The 27,449-nt window shown below is 48.0% G+C and overlaps 2 protein-coding genes across 5 annotated transcripts; one reads left to right on the top strand and one right to left on the bottom strand.

Moving 5' to 3' along the window:
* Positions 1-5,588: 5,588 nt before the first annotated feature.
* Fcmr (Fc fragment of IgM receptor) lies at positions 5,589-25,574 on the bottom strand. Of its 4 annotated transcripts, none has more exons than XM_042682009.1 (9): positions 25,361-25,574; positions 19,642-19,974; positions 18,831-18,962; positions 17,752-17,962; positions 16,960-17,096; positions 16,448-16,624; positions 15,858-15,919; positions 12,560-12,726; positions 5,589-5,723 (listed from the first exon to the last, which is right to left on the bottom strand). In XM_042682009.1, exons 1-9 carry the CDS (start codon positions 25,395-25,397, stop codon positions 5,627-5,629), a joined length of 1,353 nt encoding a protein of 450 aa, XP_042537943.1. In that variant the 5' UTR covers positions 25,398-25,574; the 3' UTR covers positions 5,589-5,626. The 4 variants fall into 4 exon arrangements, with proteins under 4 accessions (XP_042537943.1, XP_042537946.1, XP_042537945.1 ...); XM_042682010.1 differs by lacking the exon at positions 5,589-5,723 and adding an exon at positions 11,517-11,601 and having other exon boundaries at positions 25,361-25,573; XM_042682012.1 differs by lacking the exon at positions 12,560-12,726 and having other exon boundaries at positions 5,622-5,723; positions 25,361-25,572.
* Positions 6,139-11,068, top strand: Il24 (interleukin 24). Its single transcript, XM_042681407.1, has 6 exons — positions 6,139-6,197; positions 7,037-7,343; positions 8,274-8,336; positions 8,935-9,093; positions 9,519-9,593; positions 10,438-11,068. Exons 1-6 carry the CDS (start codon positions 6,139-6,141, stop codon positions 10,519-10,521), a joined length of 747 nt encoding a protein of 248 aa, XP_042537341.1. The 3' UTR covers positions 10,522-11,068.
* Positions 25,575-27,449: the final 1,875 nt, after the last annotated feature.

Genomic DNA, 27,449 nt, shown 5'->3' with positions numbered 1-27,449 from the left:
CAAGTGGATATGATATCGAGAATACATTCTTTTAAATTAATTATGTTAACTAATTAATTTTTAAATTTAATTTTAGATAGGGTCTTGTTATATATCCCAGACTGGCTGTGAACTTGCTGCAACCTTCCAAGTGGCTTAAAATTCACTTCATCTGGGGCTGGGAAGGTGGCTCTGTGGTAGAGCGCTTGCCTTGCATGCCTGAGGCCCTGGGTTCAATTCCTCAGCATCACATAAGCAAAAAGAAAAAAGACCAGAAGTGGTAGAGCGCTAGCCTTGAGTTGAAGAGCGCAGGGACAGCACCCAGGCCCAGAGTTCAGGCTCCACGACCGGACCCCCCCCCAAAAAATTCACTTCATCTGGCTTAAAATTCTTCATTCAAGTGATGAGGTTAAGCCAACCAAGTGCGGATTTGAAATAAGTCTGAATGCTTTCACCTGTAGTATCTCAGTTTTTGGTTATTCCACAAGCTACTGTGTTGTGCTATGCAGTGTTAGAGAAGCAGATGACATCCAAGATATTAGTGTGTATATGTGGGGGGGGGAAGAGAGAGAGAGAGAACAAGTTAGGGGTGACAGAACTTCCTTACAGCTTGTATGGATGACTTCAAGTGGCCTTGAACAGGTGACATTTTTTTTTTTTACTGTTCTTTAAATATTTAAAAATTGTTATTATAAAGGTGATGTACAGAGGGGTTACAGTTATGTAAGTTAGGTAAAGAGTGCATTTCTTTCCTTTTTTTTTTTTTTTGGACAATGTCACCCCTTAGGTGAAATTTTTATGCAAACCTCCGTCTCTCTAAAGTGGTAGGCAGGTGTGCACTTCCTTTAGGCAAATTTTGCAAAATGTGCAAAGATGAAAATGAAAGTCTACCTAGTCTGTAATCTTATTCTGTTGTGGTATTTCTCTCCCTCCCCCAATTCTCTAGTTCTCTGTGAGCATGGACTGGTTATCCTATAGTCCATTCTGACACTATCTACTTTGAGAGAGTATCAGAGCCCACTGGTTAAGGTCTACAAGGCACCCTGCTTCAGACACTAACTGCAAGTGCAGGCTCTCATGGGCCTGGGAAGAACACCTAAAAATCAAGGCTACTCCCTGTATCTTCCTCTGCTCCCATCAAAGGGTTGAATGGCTCCCAGAATGCAGGGAAACAATTTGCTTAACAGATATCAGTGTTTTATGAAAGGATGCACTCAGCCGAGTGCTGGTGGCTCATGCCTGTAATCCTAGCTACTCAGGAGACTGAGATCCGAGGATCGGGATTTGAAGCCAACCTTTGCAGGAACATCTGTGAGACTCTTATTTCCAATTAACCAAAAAAATGAATGAATGAATGAATGAAAAGCTGGTAGTGGAGCTGTGGTTCAAATGGTAGAGCACTAGCCTTAAGAATGAAAGCTCAGGGACAGTGCCCATGCCTTGAGTTCAAACTCTGGGACCGGTCCCCCAAAAGAAATGATAGGACTGTGACAGCCAGATGGAAGAGACGCTTCGATGTAAGGGGTGTGGACCTCCCTCTCCTCTCTAGTTCGTCCGTGGGAAGCTCTGATCCTGCCCTTCCGAGTTCTCCAGAAAACATCATCACGTAGGCATCCTTGATTGAATCATCGGCCCTAGGTGAGCAACTCAGCCATCAGCTCTGCTCCCCCCATTCCTGATTGAATCACTGGCCCTGGGTGAGCAACTCAGTCTTCAACTTTGCTCCCCTACCCTGAGGTGTTTCATTCCTGGGAGAAGGTGGAGAGGAAGGGTGTGGCACTGAACTTTCTAATCCTTTTATCAACTGGCAAGCAATCCCATCTTGAGCTACACAGGAGCCCCTAACCATGGAACATCTCATTAGCATAAAAGATACTTACCAGAGATGAGAACTACAGTTTGAAGCCAGCCAGGGAGGAACATCTAAGAGACTCTTCTCTCCAATGAGCCACCAAGGGCTGGAAGTGGAGCTGTAGCTCAAATGGTAGAGCGCAATTCTTGAGTGAAAGAGCTAAGGGTCAGTGTTCAGGCCCTGAGTTCAAACCTCAGTGTGTGTGCATGCGCACGCACACACACACTGACACACACACACTGACACACACACACACACACACACACACACTATGGTGAGAATGTGAACTGAGAACATTTGTCTCAGAGACTGTATGGTTGTAGAATGATGATGTATGTTTGTGTTTACTCTCATCTTTGATGTATGTCATTGGGGAAAGCACGCTATCAAGGCACCAAGCTAAGGAGGCCAGTCTGTGAATGATCACCTGGCAGAACATTCTTGCTCCTGGAGTAACTCCAACTAGGACCAGGGGAAAAGGTTGGAGCCCACATCCATTACCCTATGGTTTTCCCAGCCCTGTAGGGAGATAAAGATCTCTTTTAAAGATTAAACTCACAGTTCACTGGAAAAAGATGGTAATGTAACTTTCTCCTACCTTCTGGCTTTGAGGAAATTCTAATTGATGTGCTAATTACTTCTCAGGTTTAGAGTGACTTTTTGGTTGCTGGATCCAAAAGAGGATGAGGAAGTCTCCCCTAGCCTATAGCTTTAGAGGAATCTGTGGAGAGGTTAGGAGAGGAGAGTAGATTTATTTTCCAAACAGAAAAATTCAGGCTCAACGGAGAAAAATAAAGGACAGGAGTGGCATAAGATCACTCAAATGAAAGACCTAAATCCAGGAGCATTTTGGAAAACAAAACACCAGCATTTGTTTGGGGAACTCTATCCTCCGATGAGCTTTCCTTTCAGTCAGTACTTTTGTGGAGGGAATTCCCCATGTTCTATCCTCTGCTGGGGATTAGAAGAGCCCCAGGTCTTGGTCTGGCCCAGGATGGAGCCAATGGGCCAGGCCATACCCACCTGGGTCACTGCCTCTCTTTCAGTATAGGTTAACCTGTTATCCTTCTCTGTTCTTTTCCTAAGCTTTCTCCCCCCACAGCCACAGCTTCTCTGTAAACCCCGTGATTTGACATCTCCTGTCACATAGTTCTCCATGGTGATGGGTATACCTCATAGAATGAGTATAGCATTCCTGACTTATTCCACTATGGGTCAGTAGCATCCAGTCTAGTTATGACAGCTAAAAATGACCTCAAATGTTGCAGACTAACCTCCTGGGGCAAAAATTTACCCACGGAGAGGCCTGGGTTCTAATCCTTTCTAGAAGCCTTCCTACAGGAAGCATTTCCCTTCTGCAAGGTGTCAGAGGAAGCCCTTTAATGGGCTTTACATAGAGGATTTTAGAAGTCTAATGAACAATAGAATCAACTTGAGGGTATCTGCTAAGGAAGGGCTTGGAAATCTGTGTTCCTAACAACAGATGTTCTTGCTGCTAGTTCCTAGACCACAGCTAGAGAGTGAGACTGTGTGTCTGGGGTTTCACTCATCCAGGTTTTCTTTTTTTTGTGGGGCGGTGGTCCGGTCGTGGGGCCTGAACTCTGGGCCTGGGCGCTGTCCTTCAGCTCTTCAGCTTAAGGCTAGCACTCTACCACTTGAGCCACAGTGCCACTTCTAGCTTTTTCTGCTTATGTGGTGCTGAGGAGTGGAACCCAGGAGCTCATGCATGCAAGGCAAGCGCTCTACCACTGAGCTACCTTCCCATCCCTCATCCAGGTTTTCTGCCCACAGGAGCCTGTGTTCAAGACTAGCAGTCTTAGTGGATATTGGGCCAAGGTCTCTGTGTTTGCTCCTTGTCTTCTCTTCTCAGGTACTGGCGCTTTGGGAGATTCATTAAGGATAAGGCCTAGACTACACTGGCCTACACTAGCCATGTCCTGTTTTCTTTTCCTTAGCCAAACCAGGTGGGTATCCTGGAGCCTACCCAGGCTTATCCATACTTCTGCCTCTGATCTAGCCTGTCCTGTACCAGCTCATCTCACCTGCCTTCCTCCCCTGCCAGGAGTCACCTGGGACTGTGGCTGCCAGGAAGAGGCTACACTTTCCCCTCAGCTTCCCTCCTCTCTCTTTACCTGGTCTTCTCTTCACAGTGTCTTGGCATTTTCTTCCACAGTAGGAAGGGACTTTCCTTCTGGGAAATCCTGCTCTCATGGGTGCTTTTGATCCACTCAGCTAACTGGATACGTGGTCAGGTCTTTCCACTGCACTGGTGTTCCCATCACGCCATGCTGCCTGTGTTCCCTGGATGATTCCCAGTGGCAAAGCACACATCCAGACTAGCCTCCTAGCTGCCCCTTACCCCAACTGTCTATTACCTGTTCAAGCCCACACGTCTGTATTCCTCCTGGTTTCTAGAACCAAAGAAGAGTTCTATTTTGGCTGAGGGACCATAGGTATTTTACCTGCATGTCAGGCAACTCTTCCTCAAATTCTTGGCCCAAAGGAATTAAAGGTGAGGTAATTATAGGTTATGTTCAACCTGTGAGTTCCGTTTCATCACCAATAGGGTATAACTATTGGATTCTTTCAATACAAGTCCCTCTGCTTGGCTTTTGCATCACTCTGCACACTTGCCCTCGGGGTGGGGGGGTGTACAATTTCTTCTTCTTTTTTAAGTTCTGTAGGTATAGCGATTGAAGCTCAAGGAAGCTAGGCCCTGATCACTGAGAGCCCATTGTCACTTGACCCGAGGGCTTGCTTTTACCTCTGTCTTAGAGGAAAGGGTGACTAGGCAGTGATGAAGTAATTCTCTAGGTAAGTATGACCCATTTCCATTTCTCCACCTCCCCCTTCTTCATCTGTCCCTCCTCCAGCCCTCTTATATATATATACATCTCCACAAAGCCTTGTTTACCTGTATACCTTGACTTTTTGACATAAGGTCTATAGCTGGGCCAGGAACTTTTCCATCTACAGGTATCCTCTCCTCTACTGGTGAATGGTGAGAGAGCCTGCCTAGCAGCACCCTTCTATAAAGAGAACTGACCACCTTCACACAGCCAGCCGTGCACATCACTCACAGGACCTGAGGTGAGTGTGTGTGTGTGTGTGTGTGTGTGTGTGTGTGTGTGTGTGTGTGTGTGCTCCTGGGTCTTCTGAAGGAGTACACTGCCATCCGGTTTGGGAACAGAGGTTAAGAGTAGAATGGCAGAAGTCAACTTTTTAAGTGTTTCTATTAGGACAGGATGAAGTGAGGAGCTGCTTTTTCCAACTTGACATTAAGGGAAGTTTAGACTGTCTAGAAGGGAAGCCAGCACGATAATGAGACCCAGAGATGAGCTTTCAAGAGGGGTTCCAAGGCTTATAGTGTATGTAAGGACAGAGTGAGGAGAAGATGTGGATGCACAGACCCAGCGGGACGCTGGGGGCCTCTTCCCTATTCCAGATGTTGACGTTCATTCCAAACACAGGGCTTCTTTTTTTCAGTATTTTTTTTTATTGTAAAGATACTGTACAGAGGGGTTACAGTTACATGAGTAAGGTAATGAGTGCATGTCCTATTGAGCATTCTTACTTCCTCCTTTGTTTTTCCCCTTCCCTTCCCACCTCCCCAACTCCTCTCTCCCTTGAACCCCGAAGTCGTAAAGTTTGCTTTCAACATGGTGTCTTGTGTATATATGTCTTGTATATGTCTTGTATATATATATATATATATATATATATATATACACACACACATATCACATTTTCTTGATCCATTCATCTACTGAGGGGCATCTGGACTGGTTCTATATCTTAGCTATGGTGAACAATGCTGAGATAAACATAGTTGCCAAACACAGAGCTTCTTTCTTCTAAGTGTGGAGATTTCTCTTCAGGTGTAAGACAGTACCTGGGAGGGGAAAGGAAATTAAATGGTTGTGGACTGAAGTAAGAAAAAAAGGGAGAGAAAGAGAGGGAGAAAGGGAGAGAGGGAGAGAGAGAGAAAGAGAGATTGAGGTGGGGGGAGTAAGACGAACAGAAAGGGCAAAGGGACACTGGAAAGAAATTCTCTACTTGGTGGTGTGGTGGGTGGGTATGGTATTTTATAGGAGGTTTTGAAGGTGATTCATCTGGAACTCTGATTCCTCCCTCTGGTGAGGTAACTTGAGAAGTCAATTCTCTGAGTGAAGAGTGAATAGATCAGCTGATGCAGCAGCATGAGTGTATGACCCAGACCTGCCTCCTGCCCCCTGCCCTCCACGGGCCTGGATTAACCATTTGAAATGAGAAATCAGAGCTAGTTGCTCCCAGGAGGAGAATTAGACATGCTCAACTGTGCCTCGATTGTGCCTCAAGGCCCAGTCCCAGACCAGCACATGCCTAGGTGAGCTGCCTTTCCTCCCAAGTTCAGACTCACTATGCAAGTACAGAAGCACATGAGAATCCTCCGTTTCTTTCCTTCTTTTCCTTTTTCCTCCCTTAAATTATTTTCTTTAAGTAGTTGTGCCAGGAGTTGTCATTTAACAAAGAAATGTATGAATACAGCACGCGTTGATCAAAGTCATCCCTTACAACATTCTCACCCATCCCAGAATCCTCCATTTCCTACCTTGGTCAAATTCTGGCAAGGTGGTTGGAGGCAAGGGGGAATGGTAATGGAGAAGGCAGGAAGCGCAGTGGTGTGCAGGTGGATGGGCACCATGGGAGAAGGGATGGAGTGAAGGTATGGCCACCACTATGAGACTGAGGTCAGAAGAGCCCTCACCACACCTCAGGGCACTCAAACAAACCCACAGATTTCCAGCATTCTTGCATGGGAACTCTCCTGCTGCATTCATCTTCTGTGGCTACCACAGAATAACGGACGCTGGGTAATTTATAAGGAGAAGTGATTCATTTGACTCACAGTTCTTAAAGGCTGCCACATTCAAGATCAGCAGCCTCACATCTCAGTGGTTCTTGTTGGTGGAGACTCTCAGAACAGTCCTAACATCATAGAGCAAAAAAGCCCAGACAAGAAAGAGCCAGACTGGCTTTTATAGCAGACCCACTGTCCAGACAATCCATCAACCCATTAATCCATCAATCCATGAGTGGACAAATGTGTTCACGAGAGCCGAGCCCTCATGACCTAATTACATCTTACAGGTGAATACGTCACAATGGGGATTAAGTTCCAATGTGAGTTTTGGGGGGAATCTGCAAACCACGTCACTAGGCTAGGCTCAGATTCCCCAATCCATGTACTCCTGAGGCTGGCTTGGGCAGACTCAAAGAGCATTATTTTGAAGACACAGTGCTCCTGTTCAAGGTCTGTCTCTTGGTTCATCCAATCCTCCCGCCTTTTCCTTCGCTACAGATGGGCTTCGGGCTGCAGATAGCTGCTGCCCTTTGGCTCAGCCTAATCCTGCCTGTGGGGAGCCAAGTGCCAGAGTTCCGGGCCTACGAATTCCATTTTGGGCCCTGCCACGTGGAAGGGGTAGCTCTTCTAGAGCTGTGGAAGGCCTTCAGGGCCATGAAGGACATTGTGGTGAGTGGGGTGTTGCTCTGTTTTATGATCGTGAAGATCTTCACGGTTTTCTCTTCAGTGTCCTACATCTCTGTGATGGCAAGAAACATCACAAGCCACTTGTTATACACAAGCAATGGAGACCCAGAAAGACACCTAGTGAAATGGGGCGGGGGGGGGGGGGAAGCCCAAGGGAAATAGAGCTTGATCTAGCTTTATTATGGATAGACTCTGGCTCTGAGTTAAAAATCAAAGGCAGAGGACACTCTTAGGGTGAAACATTTTGGTGTTAGTACTGGGGCTTGAACTCAGGGCTGGGCACTGTCCCTGAGCTCTTTTGCTCAAGGCTAGATAGAGTTCTACACTTTGAGTTACAGAGCCACTCCCAGTATTCTAGTGGTTAATTGGAGATAAGAATCTCAGGGACTTTCCTGCCTGGGTTGGTTTGAACTGCAATCCTCAGATCTCAGCCTCCAGAGTAAACCAAGATTACAGGCTTGAGCTACCAGTGCTCTTTTTTTCTTCCTCAAGGCTGATGCTCTACCATTTGAGTCACAATCTCACTTTGGGCATTTTGTTAGTTAATTGGAGATAACTGTCTTACAGACTTAGCTGCCTGGGCTGGCTTTAAACTGATCCTCAGAATCTCAGTCTCCTGAGTAGCTAGATTGTTCAAGCAGTCTTATTGACACAAGGAAGCAAATGTCCCTCATTAAATCTGTGTCCAGACTCTAAGAACCCCTGGGGAATGTGGTAGACAAGCTTGATGGTTAGGACCTGTATCCCCTCCTCAGGAGCCAGCTTAGCTTCTGAGTTCTCCTTTGGCCCCTCTAGTCTCAATAGTCTCACAGCCTGGATGGTTTAGGGTCTGGGGGTGCAGTGCCTGTTTGCAGAGGTGGGTGCCACTGGGGACCCCTTAACCTGAGACCTCTTTTCTTTCCGCTCCTGAAGCAAGCTCAAGATAAGATCACGAGTGTCCGGCTCTTGAAACAGGAGGTTTTCCAGAACGTCTCGGTAATTAGATGAGGGAGAGGGAGGGCACTTCCTCTGTGGGGCTGATGGGAGCTGTAGCTTTTTGCTTACTCCACATTGGACAGGACCAGGCATGAGCAAGAGTGGTCTGGGTCTGGAGCTACCATTTTGTGAGTCTGGGGAGGGGCGGGCTGAGGCTCCTAAACAACCTTCTCCATTGGCCCAGGGTTGCTGCCAACCTTTATTTCCTCTTTGCTTATGGAAACTCAAATGAACCCTTCTTCCACTTGCATCTTTCCTCTCACCTACTACTCTCTTATCACCCATTAGTCAGTCAGTGAGCACGGATGTTGAGCCTGGATCCCTGAGGGATACTGGGGTTCCGGAGCCCAGGGGGCTAGGGTGCAATTGCTCTCTGTTCAAGGCTGTCATGTGTTCCCTTCTAAGTCATTTTCCTGCCAGGTCCCAACCCACAAAGCCCATGTTCAAGTGCCTTTAGTGTCTGTCATATTAGAGAGGCTGGGTGCTACAGAAGAAAGGAAATATTAGCTGGAGAGCCAGGTGTCCAGGGTGCCAGGCCTGAGCTGTATGGCAGGGCGGGCAGAGGCCTTGGTTCCACCATGACCTGGGTCTTCCGCAGGATGCTGAGAGTTGTTACCTCGCCCATGAGCTGCTGAAGTTCTATTTGCACACCGTTTTCAAAGACTACCACCACAAAATCGTGGAGTTCAAGATCATGAAGTCATTCTCCACCCTCGCCAACAACTTTTTTGTCATCATGTCAAAACTGCAACCCAGGGTGAGTATGGGCAAAGCTGAGACCAGCCAACTGGGGATTGGAGTGTTTGAGGATGCTTCCCTTGCCTTATCTGGTCCTGGCTTTTAGATCACCACAGCAAGCCATGGGCATCATGGAAAAGTGTTTGTGGTGCAAGTCTGGGTCTGTCTGATCAGCAAGGGACACCTTGCCAGGTGCTCGGACGCTTTGGGCCTCAGTTTTTTCACCTGTGAAATGCAGATGACAATTCTACAGGGAGGAATTGCTGTATGGATGAAAGCGGACAAGGCAGAGGGTGCTAGGCATGGGCTCCTAGAGACGCAGAACTCAGCTCTGTCTTCTCAGGCCTTGGGAACACCTTGGCATGACCAAAAGAGCAGAAGGGAGCTTGCCTCTGCTCCTACCTAACTCTTGTCAATTCTTCCATTTGTTTTTCTGTCATCCAGCAGGAAAATGAGACAGTTTCCGTTAGGGAAAGTGCCCATAGGCGGTTCCTGCTGTTCTGGAGTGCATTTAAACAGGTGAGGCCAACACACACTGACTAGCTTGAGCTGCCACAAGGGGGCACCTCCGAGGCCTAATGCAGAACTTAAGGCAGATCATTACACCAGTCTAGCCACACACCCACCTGATTTAGCAGGAACTCAGTACATTTGCATCAATTTGCAGACGCTTTGGATAAACACCACAAATAAAAGGGTCATTTCTTTCTGGTAGGGTTTTGTTTTATGCACGTACTAGGGCTGGAATTCAGGACTAGGGCCCTCTCCCTTACCTTAGTAGGTTTTTTTTGTTTTTTGTTTTTTTGTTTCTCAAGGCTGGTGCTCTACCACTTGAGTCACACTCCACGTTTGGATGTTGCCAGTTAATTGGAGCTAAGAGTCTCATGGACTTTTCTTCCCTGGGTTGGCTTTCAATGGAGGTCCTCAGATCCCTGCCAGTGAGTAGCTAGGATTATAGGTGTGAGTCACCGGTGCCACGCTTGGATCCCTTTTTATAGGAACAACTACATTAGCTTGAAAATAATGGTAAAGAGCAAAACCATAGGAGGGAAAAGAGCCACTTGGGCTTGTATTTTTGTCTGCAAATTCACTCAGATGTGAGCCACATTCTTCCAGGCTGCCCTCCATGGTTCTGGATGTTAGGGGCTCCATGTACTGACTTTCCCCTGGCCCTTACTTACTACTGTGGCTCAGTGGCCTCTTCGTCCACACCATTGAAGCCAATGTACATAAGTGGGTGGGTATGTTGTGAAAGCGAACTAGCTACTAATCGGGAGTCAGGCCTATTTTAGGCATGGCTAATCAGAAGGAAATCGATTCTAATAGCCAACACCGCCAACCTTCATCTCTGTATTCCCTGCAGTTGAACACAGAAGCAGCTCTGACCAAAGCCTTTGGGGAAGTGGACATTCTCTTGACCTGGATGGGGAAATTCTACCATCATTGAATGCCTCGTCCAGGATACCCTCCTTCTCTTTTCAAGATACAGTTGCTTCCTGTGCTGTCCTCTGGGCACTGCACTCCTTGACAACGTGCCCCCTTGTCTGCCCAGGCTTGTCTTCACAGGACTTCATTTCCCAGTAGCCCAAACACCATTCATGGAAGTCACCTTGGGAAGCTGAGAGAAAACCACTTAGTGGATTCCTATATTTATCACAATGCTATTTAAGTACTGTCAGTATTACAACTGACTCCATTTATTTGTGAGATGTATGGTTCACAAAGGCAGTAGACTGCCATGACCCTGTTCCCCTGTCACCTTCCACGATTCCCACAACAGTCTGGGGTGAATGGGTACTCGGCAAAATATTTAATAAAGTGGATTTCTGCTTGCCTGTGGATTATTGATGAGTAAGGAGGGATGTTGGGGTATGAGATGGAACTTGAATGCATGGAAATGATCTATCTGCAGGAACAGAGCACTGGGGTAGGAATCAGGGGCAAAGATTTGAAAAGTGAATGTTAGAAGATAACATGTAGTTAAAATACTCAGCACAAAAGCAGTGTCACTAAAGCTTTCCTGTCCTGTCCACACTTGCAGCCCATCCCCCCTCAGCCCCTGCTGGCTCTTCTCCTTAGGTGCCCTTCTTTCCTCATGGTAGCCATTTTGCTTTTCTCAGGTGACAGTGTCAAGCAAGCATTGCTGACAGTGACAATGTCCCTGGGTGTACTGTTCAATCTGAGAGGACATTTATTTTGCAGTTCCATTTAGATCTGGAAGCCTTTCTTTGCTACTTCTGAATGAGTGCCCAGGAAGACTGGGCTATATATCTGGAAAGGCCAGCAGTAAGAGGAAGCCTTCTCTAGCCCTAAGCTCTGGCTGTACTTTGTAGTTGTCATCAATCCAAAGATAATGTCCAGCTATGATCTTGCTTCACAAACTTCAGGGAGAAGAGTATATGTTGAAGGTAGGATGCCTCTGCTTCTGATATGGATGTGCTCCTGAAGAGCCCCTGCCTCTAGAAGACACATGCTGCTTTGCTTTCTCTCCCCACCTCGCTCTCTCTTGTCTGGAACTGGTATATTTCTAAAAGCAGATAGAGATGATCATTTGGGTTGAGTAAATTAGGCCAAAGTTAAGATAAAAATGCACAACTAGCATTGCTAAATGTGTAAAACATTGCTAAATGTGTAAGAAGGATAAGAGGGGAAATGTTGGAGTCAGGGTAAATTCGGTAGCAAGTGGAGGAGACCTAAGGAAGATTCAGACATGCATGTTTGCCTATCTGTATCCTTAACAAGGTAAGTTCTAAAAATTTACTGTATCATTATGTCAAGATAAATTGCCTTGGGGCTGGGAAGGTGGCTGAGTGGTAGAGCGCTTGCCTTGCATGCATGAGGCCCTGGGTTGGATTCCTCAGCACTACATAAGCAAAAAGAAAAAAGCCGGAAGTGGCGCTGTGGCTCAAGTGGTAGAGCGCTAGCCTTGAGCTGAAGAGCTGAGGGACAGCACCCAGGCCCAGAGTTCAGGCCCCACGACCGGACTCCCCTTCTCCCCCCCCCCCAAAAAAAAGATAAATTGCCTTACTATAGGATTGAAATTCAGGAGGAGCTCCTGAGCAAATGCCAGCCTCTGGACTGGGACAAAGACCATCCATGACATGTTTATACACCAGGCTCCTTCCTAGCTCTGGGAACATCTTCACCATGCCATCCAATGGCCTGTTGTTTGTGTGAGACCAGACCTGGGAAGGGCTTTGAGGCAGCAGCTGTGCCTAGTGTCCAGCCTGATGTTAGGCAATCAAAGTCAGGGCTAAAGATAGCAAAGCCCACAGCCCGTTTGATGGTATGGAAAGGAAGCAGACAGCACTGGCACAAATGATCTGCATGCCCAACTGATGAACACGAGGATGTAAAGGTATGTAAGGCTGGCTGAAGGCAGGACCACGCCAAGGCACAGGTCCATGGATGAGGAGGTGCTGAGGACTCTAGAAAAAGATGGAACAGGTATTGGACATGGACAGGCAGATAAGCCTCATTGGTACCAAGGTATGGGCCCAAGGGAACAGCCAGGAAGGTGAGTCAGGTTGGCAATATTGACATAATCGTCTGAATCAGTGTCCACCATCTCGACAGCAGGCTTGTGGCACAAGCTCACATATTCACAGCTGGCTTTCCACGGTTGGGCAAGGAGCCTGGGAGCCTCAGATACCTGGGGATAACCAAGAAGCATCACTGAAACTGGGTAGATGATTTTGTCTCTCTCCAGAGGGGTTTTCACAGCAGGGAATGGGGGGGAGGTATGGGCATGGTTGCTGAGTTTTAGAAAGCAAAGACACTTCACCAAGTGGGCCAATCCTGGGGATTTTCAGAGTGGTGTCTCACCTCCAGCTAACTGGAAGAGACTTTGACCTAATATAGGCAGGAAATGCCTCAGTGGGGCTCAGACTGAAATCCTGTGGTCATGTCTGGTCTGAAGGAGACCAGATATAGAGCAGTATCCCCTGGGGACGAGATGCTGTGACTCGTGGAATAACTATGCATCTTCTTTGGGGAGTTATTCGTTGGTAGAGTGAGTCACTCTTGTTTGGACCTTCATCAGGGCTGGGAAAGGCTTTGGCATAATATGGCACAACAAGGCATTCTACCCTGAGGCTGGGCAGTGAAGAGGCGGGGGACTGCAGATCACATAGGGGCTGTGGTTTCTCATCCCTAGACAGAAACTTCAGGACCATCTGCACCCAGGATGGTTAGTTCATAGTTATTGTAATACCATCCGAGAATCCCACAGTCAGGATTGCGATCATGTTTTAAACACAAGTACTAAGAACTAGAAATCCAGTGGACCTTAGTAAGTGATCACTAAAAGGAACTTTTACATTTTGTACTTTGTGAAAGATGGAAGCAGCAGTAGTAGCCATCTCCCTTGGGGCTCGGAAGGTGGCTCAGTGGTAAAGTGCTTGCCTTTCATGCATGAGGCCCTGGGTTCAATTCCTCAGCACCACATAAGCAGAAAAAGCCGGAAGTGGTGCTATGGCTCAAGTGGTAGAGCGCTAGCCTTGAGCTGAAGAGCTGAGGGACAGTGCCCAGGCCCAGAGTTCAGGCCCCACAACCGGCCAAAAAAAAAACAAAAAATCTCCCAGCTGAGTGCTGGTGGCTCTTGCCAGTAATCCTAGCTACTCAAGGGGGCTGAGACCTGAGGATTGGCCTTCCAAGCCAATCAAGACAAGGTCCATTAGACTTTTATTTCTAATTAACCAGCAAAAAAGCTGATGTGGAAATGTGGCTTAAGTGGTAGAGCACCAGCCTTGAGTAAGAAAGCCAAGTAAGAGCTTGAGGCCCAGAGTTCAAGCTCCAGTGCATGTGTACATAGGACACACACACACACACACACACAAACACACACACACACACACACACACACACACAAATACTCTCCCAATGCCATCATTTGAGACTAATTCATTGGGCACTGGTGGCTTGTAGCCTAGCTACTCAGGAGACTAAGTTTGATGCTAGATCGGGCAAGAAAGTCTGTGAGACTGTTTATCTCCAATTAATTACCAAAAAAGTCATAAGTGGAGTTGTAGCTCAAGTGTTAGGAAGCAAAAAAGCTCAAGGACAGCACCCAGGGCTTGAGTTTAATGGCATTAAAAAAACTACTCCCTCTGAAACATATATGATCAGCCAGTAGGCATAGGCACCTTGTTGTAAACTTGTTCTGTCAAGTTGTTTGTCCCTCGTAGTGGAAATGAGGGTCTCTAGGAGGGAGACAGGATATGCTTCCTTCAGGTACAGCCCAGGCAGGAGAAAGTCTGAGCAGTCATGGGTGGCTTTGGAGGGAAAGGCAGGTGGCTGTGTACAATAGACAGCACCAGCCTGGCCATTGCTAAGCTATGGGAAGCTTTCTCCAGCATAGGTGGGTGGGTGGAGGCAAGCTCAAGAGTCTGGAAAAGACCGCAACAGAGCAGAGCTGTGTATCGTTGTCTCTTTTCAGTAAGGCACATGCTTGTCAGTCAGAGCTCCTAATTTAGTCTCCCTTGAAGGTAGAGGTCGCACAATGCACCATGGAGGTGATCTGTCAAACTTAAGGGACATGGTCTGAAAGAAGCAGCTTTGTCTTCCTCCTTGTGGGCAGGGAATGGACTTGGTGCCCGTGACTGCGTTATGGATGGTAGTACACAAGGCAAGACCCCGCGGGATGGCAGAGTAACAAATCTCTGGATAACCACATGGCTCTGGCCACAACTTCTTGTCCCCTCTCTGGCCCTGAGAGTAAACTTGCTCTCCATTTCCTGAGCTCTGTGCTTTCCTGTCTGCTGCATTAGCTTAATCTATACTAATTAAAGTGTGCATTTACTCTTCTTACAGTTTTATTCCTTTTTTTGATTATGATGTCTCTGGTCAAGAAGCGCTGGACGCTTAGAAGGACATGTAAACCTGTAACCTCTTTGTATATCCTTTTGACGTTCAGAAATCTTGTTTTTTTTAGATTTTATTATTATTATTTTTGTTTTTTTGGGTCCAGTCGTGGGGCCTGAACTCTGGGCCTGAGCGCTGTCCCTCAGCTCTTCAGCCCAAGGCTAGCACTCTACCACTTGAGCCTCAGCGCCACTTCTGGCCTTTTTTTTTTCTGCTTATGTGGTGCTGAGGAATCGAACCCAGGGCCTCAGGCATGCAAGGCAAGCGCTCTACCACTGAGCCACCTTCCCAGCCCTCAGAAATCTTTTTTAGAAGTATTTTAATGACAAGATACTTCAGAGAATGCAAACGTTTTCTTAATTTGGGAAAATGGATGAATAGTTTAAAGGCTTCTAAAGCTATGGAAGCTGGAGTTCCGTTCTACCCATTTCTAGATTTCTGAGTCCTCCTTACCAGTCCTCTTCTCCTCACCTGTTGACCAGGTCTCAGAAAATCACTGTGTAAGTCCAGCCTACTCTCCCCAGTGATAGGTAAATTACCTTTTTTCATTAGAGAAATGAAAATTCTGGAAAATTCTTCCTCCTTTTAAGGAGAAACTGTCCAGGTAGATTCCACCCCTTTTAGAACCTTCCAGAAATCTAATCTGGCTCACATCAGTTACCACTTCTATTCTCTACCAAACTGTGGGCATCTGACATCTATTTATCCCTTGAGAAATGCATGGCCAACAAGCCAGGTAAACCAAGGCCACAACAATTGCTGGGATGCCAGAGTCTGAACACCAACCACCAAAGGAGGAAAAGGACCTAATGTGCGCCCCACTCGGGGCCCAAATGCTGGGAGAAGACTCAGCCAGACTAACTGCACTCAGGTCCACGCAGGTGGCTGCCCAATGGCTGGTGGAGCAAAGCTGCGGCTTACCTGCGGTGGACCCTGGGGTGGCGCCGAGGCTCCGGGACCGGAAAGAGCGGTGTCCAGTTCTCCTAGGGGGAGGGGGAGGTGAGGGCGTGGCGAGACAGTACCCTCCCCATGCTAGGGGCGTGGTCAAAACATAAGCTCCGCCCCTCCTAGCCCCAGGCTGAGGTGAGGGTCTGGCCAAAGCGTGGGGCCCTTTCTTCCAACCCCCCCCCCCCATCCCCACCCCAGGGCTGGGATCATTCCCTTGCTCCCCCACCCCGCCCCGGGGCTGAGGTGAGGGCGTGGCCAGACCTTCATTCCCACGCTCCCCCACCCCGCCCCGGGGCTGAGGTGAGGGCGTGGCCAGACCGTCAGTCCCACCCCCATACCCCGTCCCGGGGCTGGGATGGGGGCGTGGCCAGACAGTCAGTCCCACCTCCATACCCCGCCCCGGAGCTGGGGTGGGGGCGTGGCCAGAGCTCCGCCACGCCCCAGCCCGCCCCTGCGGGAAGCCCTGGGAAGACCCGGGAGCTGGAGTACGGGGCTCCGGCCTGGCGTCCACGCGGGGTCTGCCGCTCGTTGCCCCCTGTCTCCCTCCACCCGCGTCCGCTTACCCGCGGGGTCCGGGCCCCGGGCGCGCCACGGGCAGGCGCTGTACACGTTGTTCTGGCAGCGCGGCCTCTGCGCCCCGGGAGCCCGCGGCGCGCCCGGAGCCCGCGGCGCCCGCGGCGGCTGCACCGACTCCGAGACGCGCACCCTCCGCGCCAGCCGGCGGACCTGCCTGGAGAGGGCTGCTCGGCCGCCCCGGGGAAAGGAAGGAAGGAAGAAGAAAAGTGGCCCGGGAGCCCAGCGGCCACCTGCCGCCCCCGCCCCAGGGTAAAGGCTGCGCCCCTTCCCGCGCAGGCAGGCTGCGGGGTGTGCAGAGCGGGGAGGCCCGGGGCGGCCCGCCCATCCCGCCCGCCCGTCCCCACCTCCGGCCCCTCGGCACTCCCCCCCCCCCCCTTCCCTGCATCCCAGGGACGCTCGAGGTAACCGGCCTGATGCCTCTGGAGTCCAAGCCCGGTCCATATATGCTGGGTACTTGGGAGTGCAGCTCCCCCACCCAGGCCCCAGCTCAGCTGCTCACCTTTCCTCCTTTGAACGGCTCTTTTAATCACCAGCCACAGAAGGGCCAACAGGAGAAGGCCCAGGATAGTGGGTACCAGGATGTGAAACCCATGGTCCAAGCTCCCCGAGCTTGAGCCATCGTAGTGGTAGAAGGATCTAGAAGGGGAGGGGAGAAAGAGGGTAAGCAAGGAAGATGGGTATACAGAAGCACTCTTCTTTGGGTGGAGATGACTGACTGACGCGTCCCTTTGTTAATATAATTTTCCCCCATTTCACCCAAAGAGACTAGAGTCTTGGGTTCCAGTTCTTATCACATAGTCTTGTACTGGCTGTAAACACTAATAAAACCCCTACCCAAACTAGGAATCAGGTGTCCTGGGTTCATTTGAAGCTACTTAGTTTCTCATGGTCTCCGTTTCCCCATTTATAGGTCACAAATGATGTGTGAGGTCCTTTTCCTCCCTAACATGTTTATATTTGCTAAAATGAAAGCAATTTAAATGGCTTAGTGGCTGTCCTTAACACCATTCTCATTTAGTTCTCCATCAAAACAGATTTAAATGAACCTGAGTGATTGAGAGAGATCTCATTTCATTCTACAAGGTCAATGTTTGGAGTGTTGGCCAGTGTATTTTTGTTAATAGGACTGAATTAATGTGATACATTTATAGCATATTTTGCAGCAGCCTTCTGGTGACAGTGCCAAGAAGGGTGGCCAACAGTGGACATTGCTGGATGGCCTCCGGGCATCTCTTAACTCTAGCTTGTTTTGCCTGGGTTCTAGCCTATCCTGGCTGGTGGAGGCTCTTACCTCTGCCTGGTGTGGTAGTTGTAGCTGGTCACTTGGTGCCCGAATAGCCCCTCCTGAGTGGGAGTTTTTGAGGTAGTGGTTGTCAGGAGAGTTGGAGGCTTGGCAGTGGCTACCGAAGATGTTCTGGAAACTCCAGGATAGTGAGTTGCTGGAGTGGCTGGGGAGGAATGGTGGGCTGGAGAGCTCTCCATCCTTTGAGCTGGGGTGGTAACTGCAGGAGGTGGTAGGAAATAAAAAACACCAATTTTCCATTCATACAATGTTCTCTAGTCTCCAGAGTCTTTAAGAAGCTCTTTCTTTTTGCCCAGGCTACCTTTGCTCTTGAAGTTCTCATGGCCCACGTGTCTCCCCGGCGTATCATCTACACTGAATCGGTGTAGATCAGTACCACTTCCTTGGGAAACCTTCACTAACTTCTCAGGGAGAAAACTGACCCTCCTCTGTTTATAGTTCTAGTCCCACACTCCTACTGCTATGTGTGTACTTATCTATTCTCCCAACCCCTTCCTGTCGGTCACAACTATGGCTCCATGACCTGCCCACTTACCTTATTCTAGCACCTAAAAGGGTGTAATAATACTCTACTAGTGTATCTTTCACATAGGATATGTGTGAAGATGTGATGAAAACGGTGTGCGTCAAACTGTATTTAAAATTGGAAAATGATTCTGAAATATGAAGTTACTATTAGTATGAGATTCATCCTTAAATTACAAAAGAGAGTTGGTAAAAAAAAATCACTGGTGGACATCAGGTACCCTTGTAGGTAGAAGGAAGCATGATGATTTCCAGTAGGGAAACCTCTGTGCAATCTTGGTTTGGGCAGTCATTAAAAAAGGATCTAGGTTTTGTGAATGGAACACAGACTTCATTATGTGTGGTGCCACCTGGTGGTGGTGGTGTGTAAGTTCTACAACTAGGGCTCAGTTTCTTGGCTGCAAGGAAGAGTAGGCTTTGGAAATACATATGTGAGACACAGTTCTGCTCTACTAGATGGATTTGTCCATCCTCCATTTTTCACAATGTCACAGCATCCCTCCCCAGCCCCACCTTTTCTACTACTGTTTTGGTAAACTGACCTGCGGCGATGAATTCAGAAGATCTGGTTTGTGTGACGATTTGGAGCCACTTGGGCATCTGCATGTGCAGGTATCTGTGAAACCATTCTGGAGGCCCGGATATCGGCTCCTCTTCCAAGAAGGGCTCATAGGCTATTGGAGGCAAGAGAAATTTGGTGGTAGTCTGGGGATAATGGAGGAGGCCTGGGGAAGGGCTGGTGGCTATTAATAGATGCTGACTGAGCCAGGGTAGATGGCAGTGAGGAACTGAGGATGAGCAGAAAATGAAATGGGCTCCCTTCTCGGAAGGAAATATTCTCTCTTTAACTCAGCCGACATTTCTTTCAAAATCATCAGAGATAATTGGGACTGTCAACTGCAGCATTATGCTGGGTATGTAGCCCCTGAAGAGGAAGATAAAGGCACGATTCAAGAGAAATAATAGAAGTTGTGGTTTATAAACAATGATAAACGTGGTTTTAAAATGTGGCTGGATAAATGCGTGTCCTTTATATTCATTTCTAGTATTTCTCACAGGACAATGATGTCCCTTTAAGTTTTCTCCAGTTTGAGAGCCTCTCCTCAGCCTCATGCCTTCCTTTCTCCTCAAGCCATGGGCAGGATGGTCTAACACATAGACAACACCTGTCCTTCTCCTTCCATCCACTGTTGGATAGAAGGTTTCATGGCCCAGAGGTGAAGTTTAGCTTCAGAAATCCTAGTTGTTGCTGGACTGGCTAGCATGACGACAGCATAACAGCCCAGGGACTATTGCAGTTAGATGCAAACATTTCCCGGGTGGCCTGAGCAATCATGCAGTTGGGGCACCTACCATTGTGTACATTCAAGATGACTTTCTGGGTCTTTCCCAAGTCTGTGTACTTGCCCACCCCACAGGCATAGATTCCGCTGTCACTTTCGGTCAACTTCATTATCGCTACCAGGAAGAGATTCTTGTCTGAGCATGGCTTCAGAGTGATTCGGTCCCAGTATTCCTTCCTGATGAATGTGTTGGACACCACCGTAACACAAGCTCCAGACTTGGTCATCTGCCGGCACAGGTACGTCCTCATGTGAATGTCAGGCATTGGGCACTTGATGGTAATGGATCCGCCCAGCTCTCCATCCAGCTGTACTTCCGGGAGGATCCTCAGAGCCCCAGAGACTGCAAAGGAGAGAGAGAGAGAGAGAGAGAGAGAGAGAGAGAGAGAGAGAGAGAGAGTTGATACAAGAAGAGGCCCATCCACATCTATATTCCAACCCAGCCACTTCCATACTCTGAGTTATCTCTCCAACCTAGGCCCCATCCCAGCTTCACACTCATCTTCAGATCCAGTCCCATCCACCTCATCAGCCTACTGCCAGCCAGCCCTTAGCCCTGGCACAATGGTGATTTCTATCTTGGCCTCATCCTTAACTTCTTCTCAGGCCAGCTCTGTACCCATCCCAATCCTATTTCCCAGCCTTTACCCTATTTCCCTCTTGTCCCAAGATCCAGCCTCATTACTAAATATGCAAGGATCGAGACACCTTCCCTCTGAGAATATAGTCAAAACTACACCTGCACCACCAAAGGAGAACTCATATTTGAGTGACCCCAGCCCCCCACAATGGTATATACCCTGCAAGTCATTTCAGGTTGGTACTGGGAGGTGTGGTAGAGTTATACTGCAGCAAACTGTCCTTTTCAGTTTTGCTTTGCTCAGTCTTAGCCAGCCAACGGTTCCTTACACCCATTCTCTGTCTTCCAGACATTCAACAAGTAGGTATGGAAAGCCTTTCACGTGTGCATGAATCATCTGGCGATGATATGAACAGACAGAGACCCTGGCATGGTGTAATAATGGGGACAGGCACCAGGTTTCTTGGGAGGACAAGCAGGGGCACCTGATCCAGGTTGCTGAGGGGGAATGAGAAGTTGAAGGGAGGCTTTCTGGAAGAGGTGCTGTGCGAGCTGTGACCTGAAGGAATGGGCAGGAAGAGTGATCAAGAGGCGCCATGCTCATCCCTGAGGTAAGGAACGCATAGGAAGGAAATTAAGGGCATGTATGAATCTGAGTGCACATGTATGTGGGTGTGTGTGAACACATCATATGCGTGTTGGAGAAGAGTAAGAGCTGTGTATTAAAAAATCCCTACCATCCAAAAGCTTATACATTGGGTAAGAGAAAGGCAGATGAGTGCAGTTTGACCGGTACAGAAGAGGGTAAAGGCTGGGCTGATTAAATGTCAGCTAAGTCGTTCTCAACATGTTTGTGTATTTCTAGGAAGAAGGTGTGTGGAGTAAAGCGTTTGTGTGTTGGAGTAAGGTTAGAGGACTGGACTGAAGAGGGGTCTAAATGGCAAGAAAAAAAAGTCCCCATAAAAGTGGGAAGGCAAGAGAGAACAGAGCATGTGGATGGGCGTAAGATGTCTACAAAGAGTAGATGTATCCAAACCGTGTGCTCAGAATAGGCCCAGGTCTAGTCAAATGAGAGTCAAGAAAAGGGTCAGCAAGTGGCAAGGCTGGAGTTTTCTGGATGAGGAGGGAAGGATACAGACAGGATAAAGAGGTAGAAATAATCATGGAGGAGAGATAGAGGTATGCGAGGGTAGGAAGGGGCTAGAAAGTGGGTACCTACAGGAGATCCTGAGTTCTACAAGTGTAGCTGATATTAATGTAGAACCAGATGGAGAGGGCCCAGATAGAAAGTCCAGGCACAATCACAGCAGTAATGTGGTGATGGAAGGGCGACCTGCTCATGAGGACTCAGCCGATGTCCCAGATCTAATCAGGAGTTGGGGGAAGGGGGTGAGTCACCCTGTGCACTCATATCTGCATGGGAAGCTGAGCACTGAGCTGAGCACCTCAGCACCAAGGGTGGAAATGCATGAGTGTTTTTGAATGATGCTAACCCAGCCAGAAGTGGGGGTAGGGAGGGGAGGCTCAGGAACAGGATGTTACACAATGGAACAGGGGCAAGACAGAGAAGAGATGGGGCCATTGCCTATGAAGTCTCATGGTATATACGCTGAGCAGATGAAGCCCAAGGAAATCTGGGCACACTGAGCTCTTGTTGACCAGAAAGCACCAGCTGGCAATGTGAAAACCGCCTGCTTTCAGGAAAAAAGCATCAACTCGCTTTGATGTGCATGGTAGCTGCAAACCTACACCCAAGACTTAGAAAAGCAGATTTCCAAGAGAGACAAGTAGATAAAACCCCTTGGTTTAGAATTATAAAATGACCTAAGCCACGTAGGAGAACTCACTGCACCTTTGGTGCTATCACATATGCATGGTGATTGGATTTTTAGACAGGAGCTAGGTATCTACATTGTTTCTGTGTTGCCTATACTGGGGTTTGAACTCAGGACCTTGATCTCTCTCTTGACTTTTTCATTCAACGTTGGCACTCTATCCCTCGAGCCATACTTCCACATCTGGCTTTTTGCTGGTTACTTGGAGATAAGAGGCTCATAAACGTTTTGAACCACAATCCCTCTGATCTTAGCCTCCTTAGATCTATATTTTAAAGAAACATCCCAAGGTTCCCTGTCTAGGTCTTCCATCCTGTATTACTACATTTAAAAATGGAGACTGGAGGGAAGGGATAGTGGGAAGGGGTAACAATGATAGACAAGAAATGTAGTCATTGCCTTACTCATGTAACTGTAACCCCTCCGTGCAGCATCTTCACAACAAAGTAAAAAAAAAATTAACAAAAATGGAGATTCGAAGTTTCAGTAGCGATGGTAGAGGTGAGGAGCTATGTGGTTTAAAAACTCTCTCTTGTGGCACTGTGGCTCAAGTGATAGAGCACTCACCTTGAGCTGAAGAGCTCGGGGACAGTACCCGGGCCCAGAGTTCAAGCCCCATGACCGATTTAAAAAAATAATAATAAACTCTCTCTTGCCAGGCACTGGTGGCTCACACTTGTAATCCTAGCTCCTCAGGAGGCTGAGATCTGAAGATTACAGTTCAAAGCCAGCCCAGGCAAGAAAATGTGTGTGGCTCTTATCTCCAATAATTTACCCCCATCCCTCCCAAAAAGGCAGAAGTGAAGTTCTGGCTCAAGTGATAGAGTGCTAGCCTTGGGCAAAAAAACTCAAGGACAGTGCCCAGGCCCTGTGTTCAAGCACCAGGACTATCACACATGTGCTCACGCACACGGGCGCATGCACACACGCGCTCTTTGTCTTCATGTATAATGGGATGTAAATACATGTTAGGGTTGTGGAAAATATTCTGTAGTTTTCCTAAACTATGGCCAAAGGCCCAGTGGCTTTTGGTGACGATGGGGTATAGATTTCACCTAAGTGTCTATTTCCTTCCGTGCATGTCATATTCCCAGCTCCTGCCTTCCCTCTGACACCACTCCATGTCCACTCTGCTTGAATATCTAAGAGGCTACCACAACAGCCACAAGAGAATTCTGGATTCCTCTTTCCAGTCCTGTTCTTTCAGATACTCTTTCCATCTCAGAAAACAGAACTACCATTCATCCACACATACCCTCATATTAATGAACCCAAAATGCATCCTAAGTGTATGGGGTGTGTGTGTATGTGTGTGCGCGTGTGTGTGTGCACGTGTGTGTGCACATATCCTGAGTCACAACACTAAGTATAGGTATTATTGTTGTTAAGGTGAAGGTACTAAGAGAGTTGCAAGCCCACATCCTATACTACTACTCCTGTATCACTTGCTTTATGGTAGCACTCCTCACTGGGGCCCAGGCATTGTGAGTGTCTACTGGCCTGGGCTCCAGGGACAGGTCCACTCCTACATTAGTAGGATCCCGGGTGGTAATACAAATCAAGGTCCAAATACCACCTGTCTGAATAGTTAATCATTATAATAAACTGTTGAACAAAATATTTCATTTTTCCCCATCTTAGCAAAATCATACTGGATGTCCACTTTATAATGTGACCGTGCAAGGGAAAATGGCCCCAAATTTCCTGTCCCCATCCTGTGGTCCCTCTCCATCCCTGGCTCTTGCTTACATTGAAAGGGTCCTGGTGTAGACATAGTAGACACCCTACTCTGAATGTATAGCCCTCCCACTACTACCTCCTTCCCGGATAGATACCTGTGGCCACGTTAATTGGCCAGGTGTCAGCCTCAGGAGAAAGACCCAGAATAGAAGCTTGTACAGTCATTGAAGGAATTCCAGTTCTAGCAGGGGGGAAATTAGTGTAAACTTGGGGCGGACACTCCATCCTGGACCTGTGTACTCTTTACCCAGGGGGTTGGGTCTGGCTAGACAAGGCTGGGGCCTGGAGCAGGGTCTGGAATGGCGTTGCTCTTTAGGAAGACTGTGGAAGCACAAACTAAGCACCCTTTATACCTTGCCATCCTCCACTCCTCCCCGCCTCCTCTTTCTGAGGCCCATGCTTAGCTGACCAACTGTTGTGCCTGTGTGTCCCTCTGTCTCTCTACTTCCCAGAGTCTCTGGTAAGTCCATTTAAATTCCATACCTTTGGCCTTTCCAAGCACTTCAGTCTTTTTTTAAAAAAAATACAATAAATATTTGAGTTTCTTCCATATTCAAGACATTATAAAGTATGGATGAGGAATCTGTTGACCCTTGAGGAATTTATCATGTAATAAAGTGAAGAATATAAACTCACACTGAGCTACAGTGTGAACGTGGTCTGTTATTGGCACTCAGAAGTGTCTATGAGAAGAAATGGTATTTGAGGTGGACTCCGAAATCCACTAATGTTAGCGTTAGTTCAAGGGAGAGTCCTGTTTAGTAGAGAGAGGTTACTGTAAGTGTATTTAATTAGTAAACAGTGGGTGCCATTGACATTTCCACAGCAGCAACCCTGAGTCAAGATTAATTGGGAGCTGCATACCCGCTACCTTGAAAGAAGTGGGAATGAGAGTTGAGGGATGAGTGTGTTTTCTTTCCTTTCTCCATCTGCTATTGCATGGTAAATATGGATCTAGAAGACACAGGAATCGACCACTGATTGAAGCAAAGTCTTTATGGAGATGAAAGGGCAGAGGTAGGAAAAAACCGTTCTGTAATTTTGTGGCTGATGTTAGAGCTACGAAGGCCAGATGGAATAGCGGCCTTGCATGGGGACCAATGAGAAGCTTGGGGCAAGGTATTAGGATGGCTGTGCTTCAGATGTTCTAGGGAAGTTGAAGTGGAGGTTTTGATATGAATTATGGAATCAGAAAACTGATTCAAGCTAGTAGATGGAGTAAACACTGGAATTTCAAGTGTGAAAAGAGATCGAAGGAAAGAGAAAGTAGAGATAAGAATACAATTTTAGAGGCACCTCCTTTAGGGACCCATACTAGTAGGCAAAGAAGGTATCCAGGAGAATGGCCTTGCGGGATAAACTTAACATAACAGTGTCTGGAGTGGAGAGGGGACCCCTGGATGCCAGTGGGAAAGGCCTTCAAGGCTGTCTGGAGCCTTCATCCTTCTCCTGCCTTCTCCTAATTTGCAAGTGGATCTGTCTAGACACATCCAAGGTGGAGGTGCCCAGCAATTGAATCCCTATGGTCATTTCAATCTTTTAAGAAACCTGAAGTGTTTTCCCAAAGCACTTACCTGGCAGGAAGTAAAGGGACCAAAGCCAGAAGTCCATGGTTCTTTTCCAGAGTCAGGTGCCACCCAAGAGCTCCTGGAGGGGGCCGGATACCCGCTCTCCACCCAGGAGCCTTGCGCAATTGTGAGCTTGAAAGAGATTTTGATCCTCTCGAGGGGGCAAAAGCGTAAAAATGAGGAAACGACAACCCATCATGTTCCCTAGCTATGTTTTGACTAAAAAGGAAAATGACAAACCACAGCGGAAGTGAGGGGTTGAGAAAACAGGCTGCGAGATGGGTCACCGGGGTTCAAAGAGCCTCTAGGAAGCTCTCAAGACTGTGTACAACCACCGGGGGGATCTGGTTCCTTGCCGGTGAATTGTGAATTTCTTTGCCTTGGAACATTTATTTATTTGTTTGTTTGTTTGTTTATATTCTACAGGTGTTACACAGAAGGGGTAAGTTATGTAAGCCAGGTTACAGTTATGTAAAGTCAGGAGTGCTTTTCTTTTTGGACAGTGTCACTGGTTCTCTCGCTCTCTCCTAGTGTTTCCCTCCCATCTCCACTCACCAGTCTGATAGTTCCTTGTCAACAGTGTCCAGTGAGTACCACAGCTGCATTTATTCACCATTAATCCCTCCATTTCTATGCCCCCTTACTCTTCCAAGGACAGAGAAATGAATAAATAAGGCCAAAAGAAAAGAATAACAAAGGGAAAAAATCCCTTTCTTCCATTTCCTGGAATTCATGTTGATAATATTATTTTACATGATCAGAGGCACGTAGGCATTGTGCCTGTGTTCTCCCTTAAGAGTATCCTCCTTTGGTCTCATTGTGTGGGGATACCTACAGTCCTGTTCGATTTATCATGTCTAGGTGTATTTCAGATCTAGCTTCCCCATATAAGAGAAAACATGTGACGGTGGCACATGCTACTGTGGCACTTTTTTCAGGATTGGATGTACAACTTTAGGCATCTTGCTTGACTCCTGACCTGGAGTTATTTATGCTATCCCTGTCTTCAGAGCCAAAGATACTCATCACCAACTCTCCTCATCTCTGGAAGGCTGTGTGGGCAGAAGCTTGGGCCAGAAATCAGAAGATGCTAGCTGTGGTCCTTGTGCGTCATCACCCTGTCCAGTGCTGTCCAGTGTCTATGGTGTGGGGCTGCTAACCATCGACTTGATGCAGCATATCCGCTTTTCTCTGTGCCTCAGTGAAGATGAGATCAAAGGACCCTGGGTGCGTTTCTTCACACAGAACGTCATTCCTGGGTCTCACCTGCAGCTTGTCCAGTGCCTGAGCCATCCCTCCGCTGTCACATGCCCCCAGCGGTATCCATGAGGTGCTGCTTCCTTCTTACTGAAGCACAAACCACTGAGCAGTGACCACAGAAACAAGGCCAGGAGGAGAGGGTGACAAGTCATACAGCAACTCTGACATAAGTCACAACAGCTTTTCCTTCAAGCGCCCTGGGGTAGGTCCATTGACCAGAGAGAGAGAGAGAGAGAGAGAGGGAGGGAGGGAGGGAGGGAGGGAAGAAGGGAGGGACGAAGGAGAAGAAGAAGAAGAAGAAGAAGGAGAGTGGTGGAGGTCATAAGGTATCATGGTGGGAGATTAGGACTCAAATCAGAAGCCCTGAGTTCTTGGCACTTTCTAGCTTCAGACAAACTTTACTGAGCCTCAGATTTCTCATGGATAACATGGAGGTAGTTTCTGTCCTGTCTCACACAGCTGTTATGACACCAGCAGACACCACGGCTGTGGAAGTGTTTTGCAGGCCCTTGAAGGTAAAGGAGCAGATTTTCCACTCCAGGCGGTGGGTTCACCGGGCTCCCCCACCAGGCACTGCGGCCGCTTGTGGCCATGGAGGATCCCAGCTGTTTGCATACGGCTGCTCTGGGGTGTGTGTTCACCACTTCCCACTCGCCCACACACACAGCAGATTGTATCACATGCTCTCCAAGACACAAAACAAGCTGTGCGGTGGATGCAGTGTGGAGTGGCACAGGTGCAGAGGAAGTGAGTGCGGGGGGTGGGCCAGCAGCCCCACCCCTTCATGCTCAGAGCAGCTTCCTGGTGATGCCCTGCAGCCAGCAGATGGGCCGAG

This window comes from Dipodomys spectabilis, unplaced genomic scaffold, assembly GCF_019054845.1.
Source record: "Dipodomys spectabilis isolate Male_0828 unplaced genomic scaffold, ASM1905484v1 ptg000069l, whole genome shotgun sequence".
Taxonomy (NCBI): Eukaryota; Metazoa; Chordata; class Mammalia; order Rodentia; family Heteromyidae; genus Dipodomys; species Dipodomys spectabilis.
Note: the sequence above shows the minus strand (reverse complement) of the source record. Positions and strands in the feature narration are given on the sequence as shown.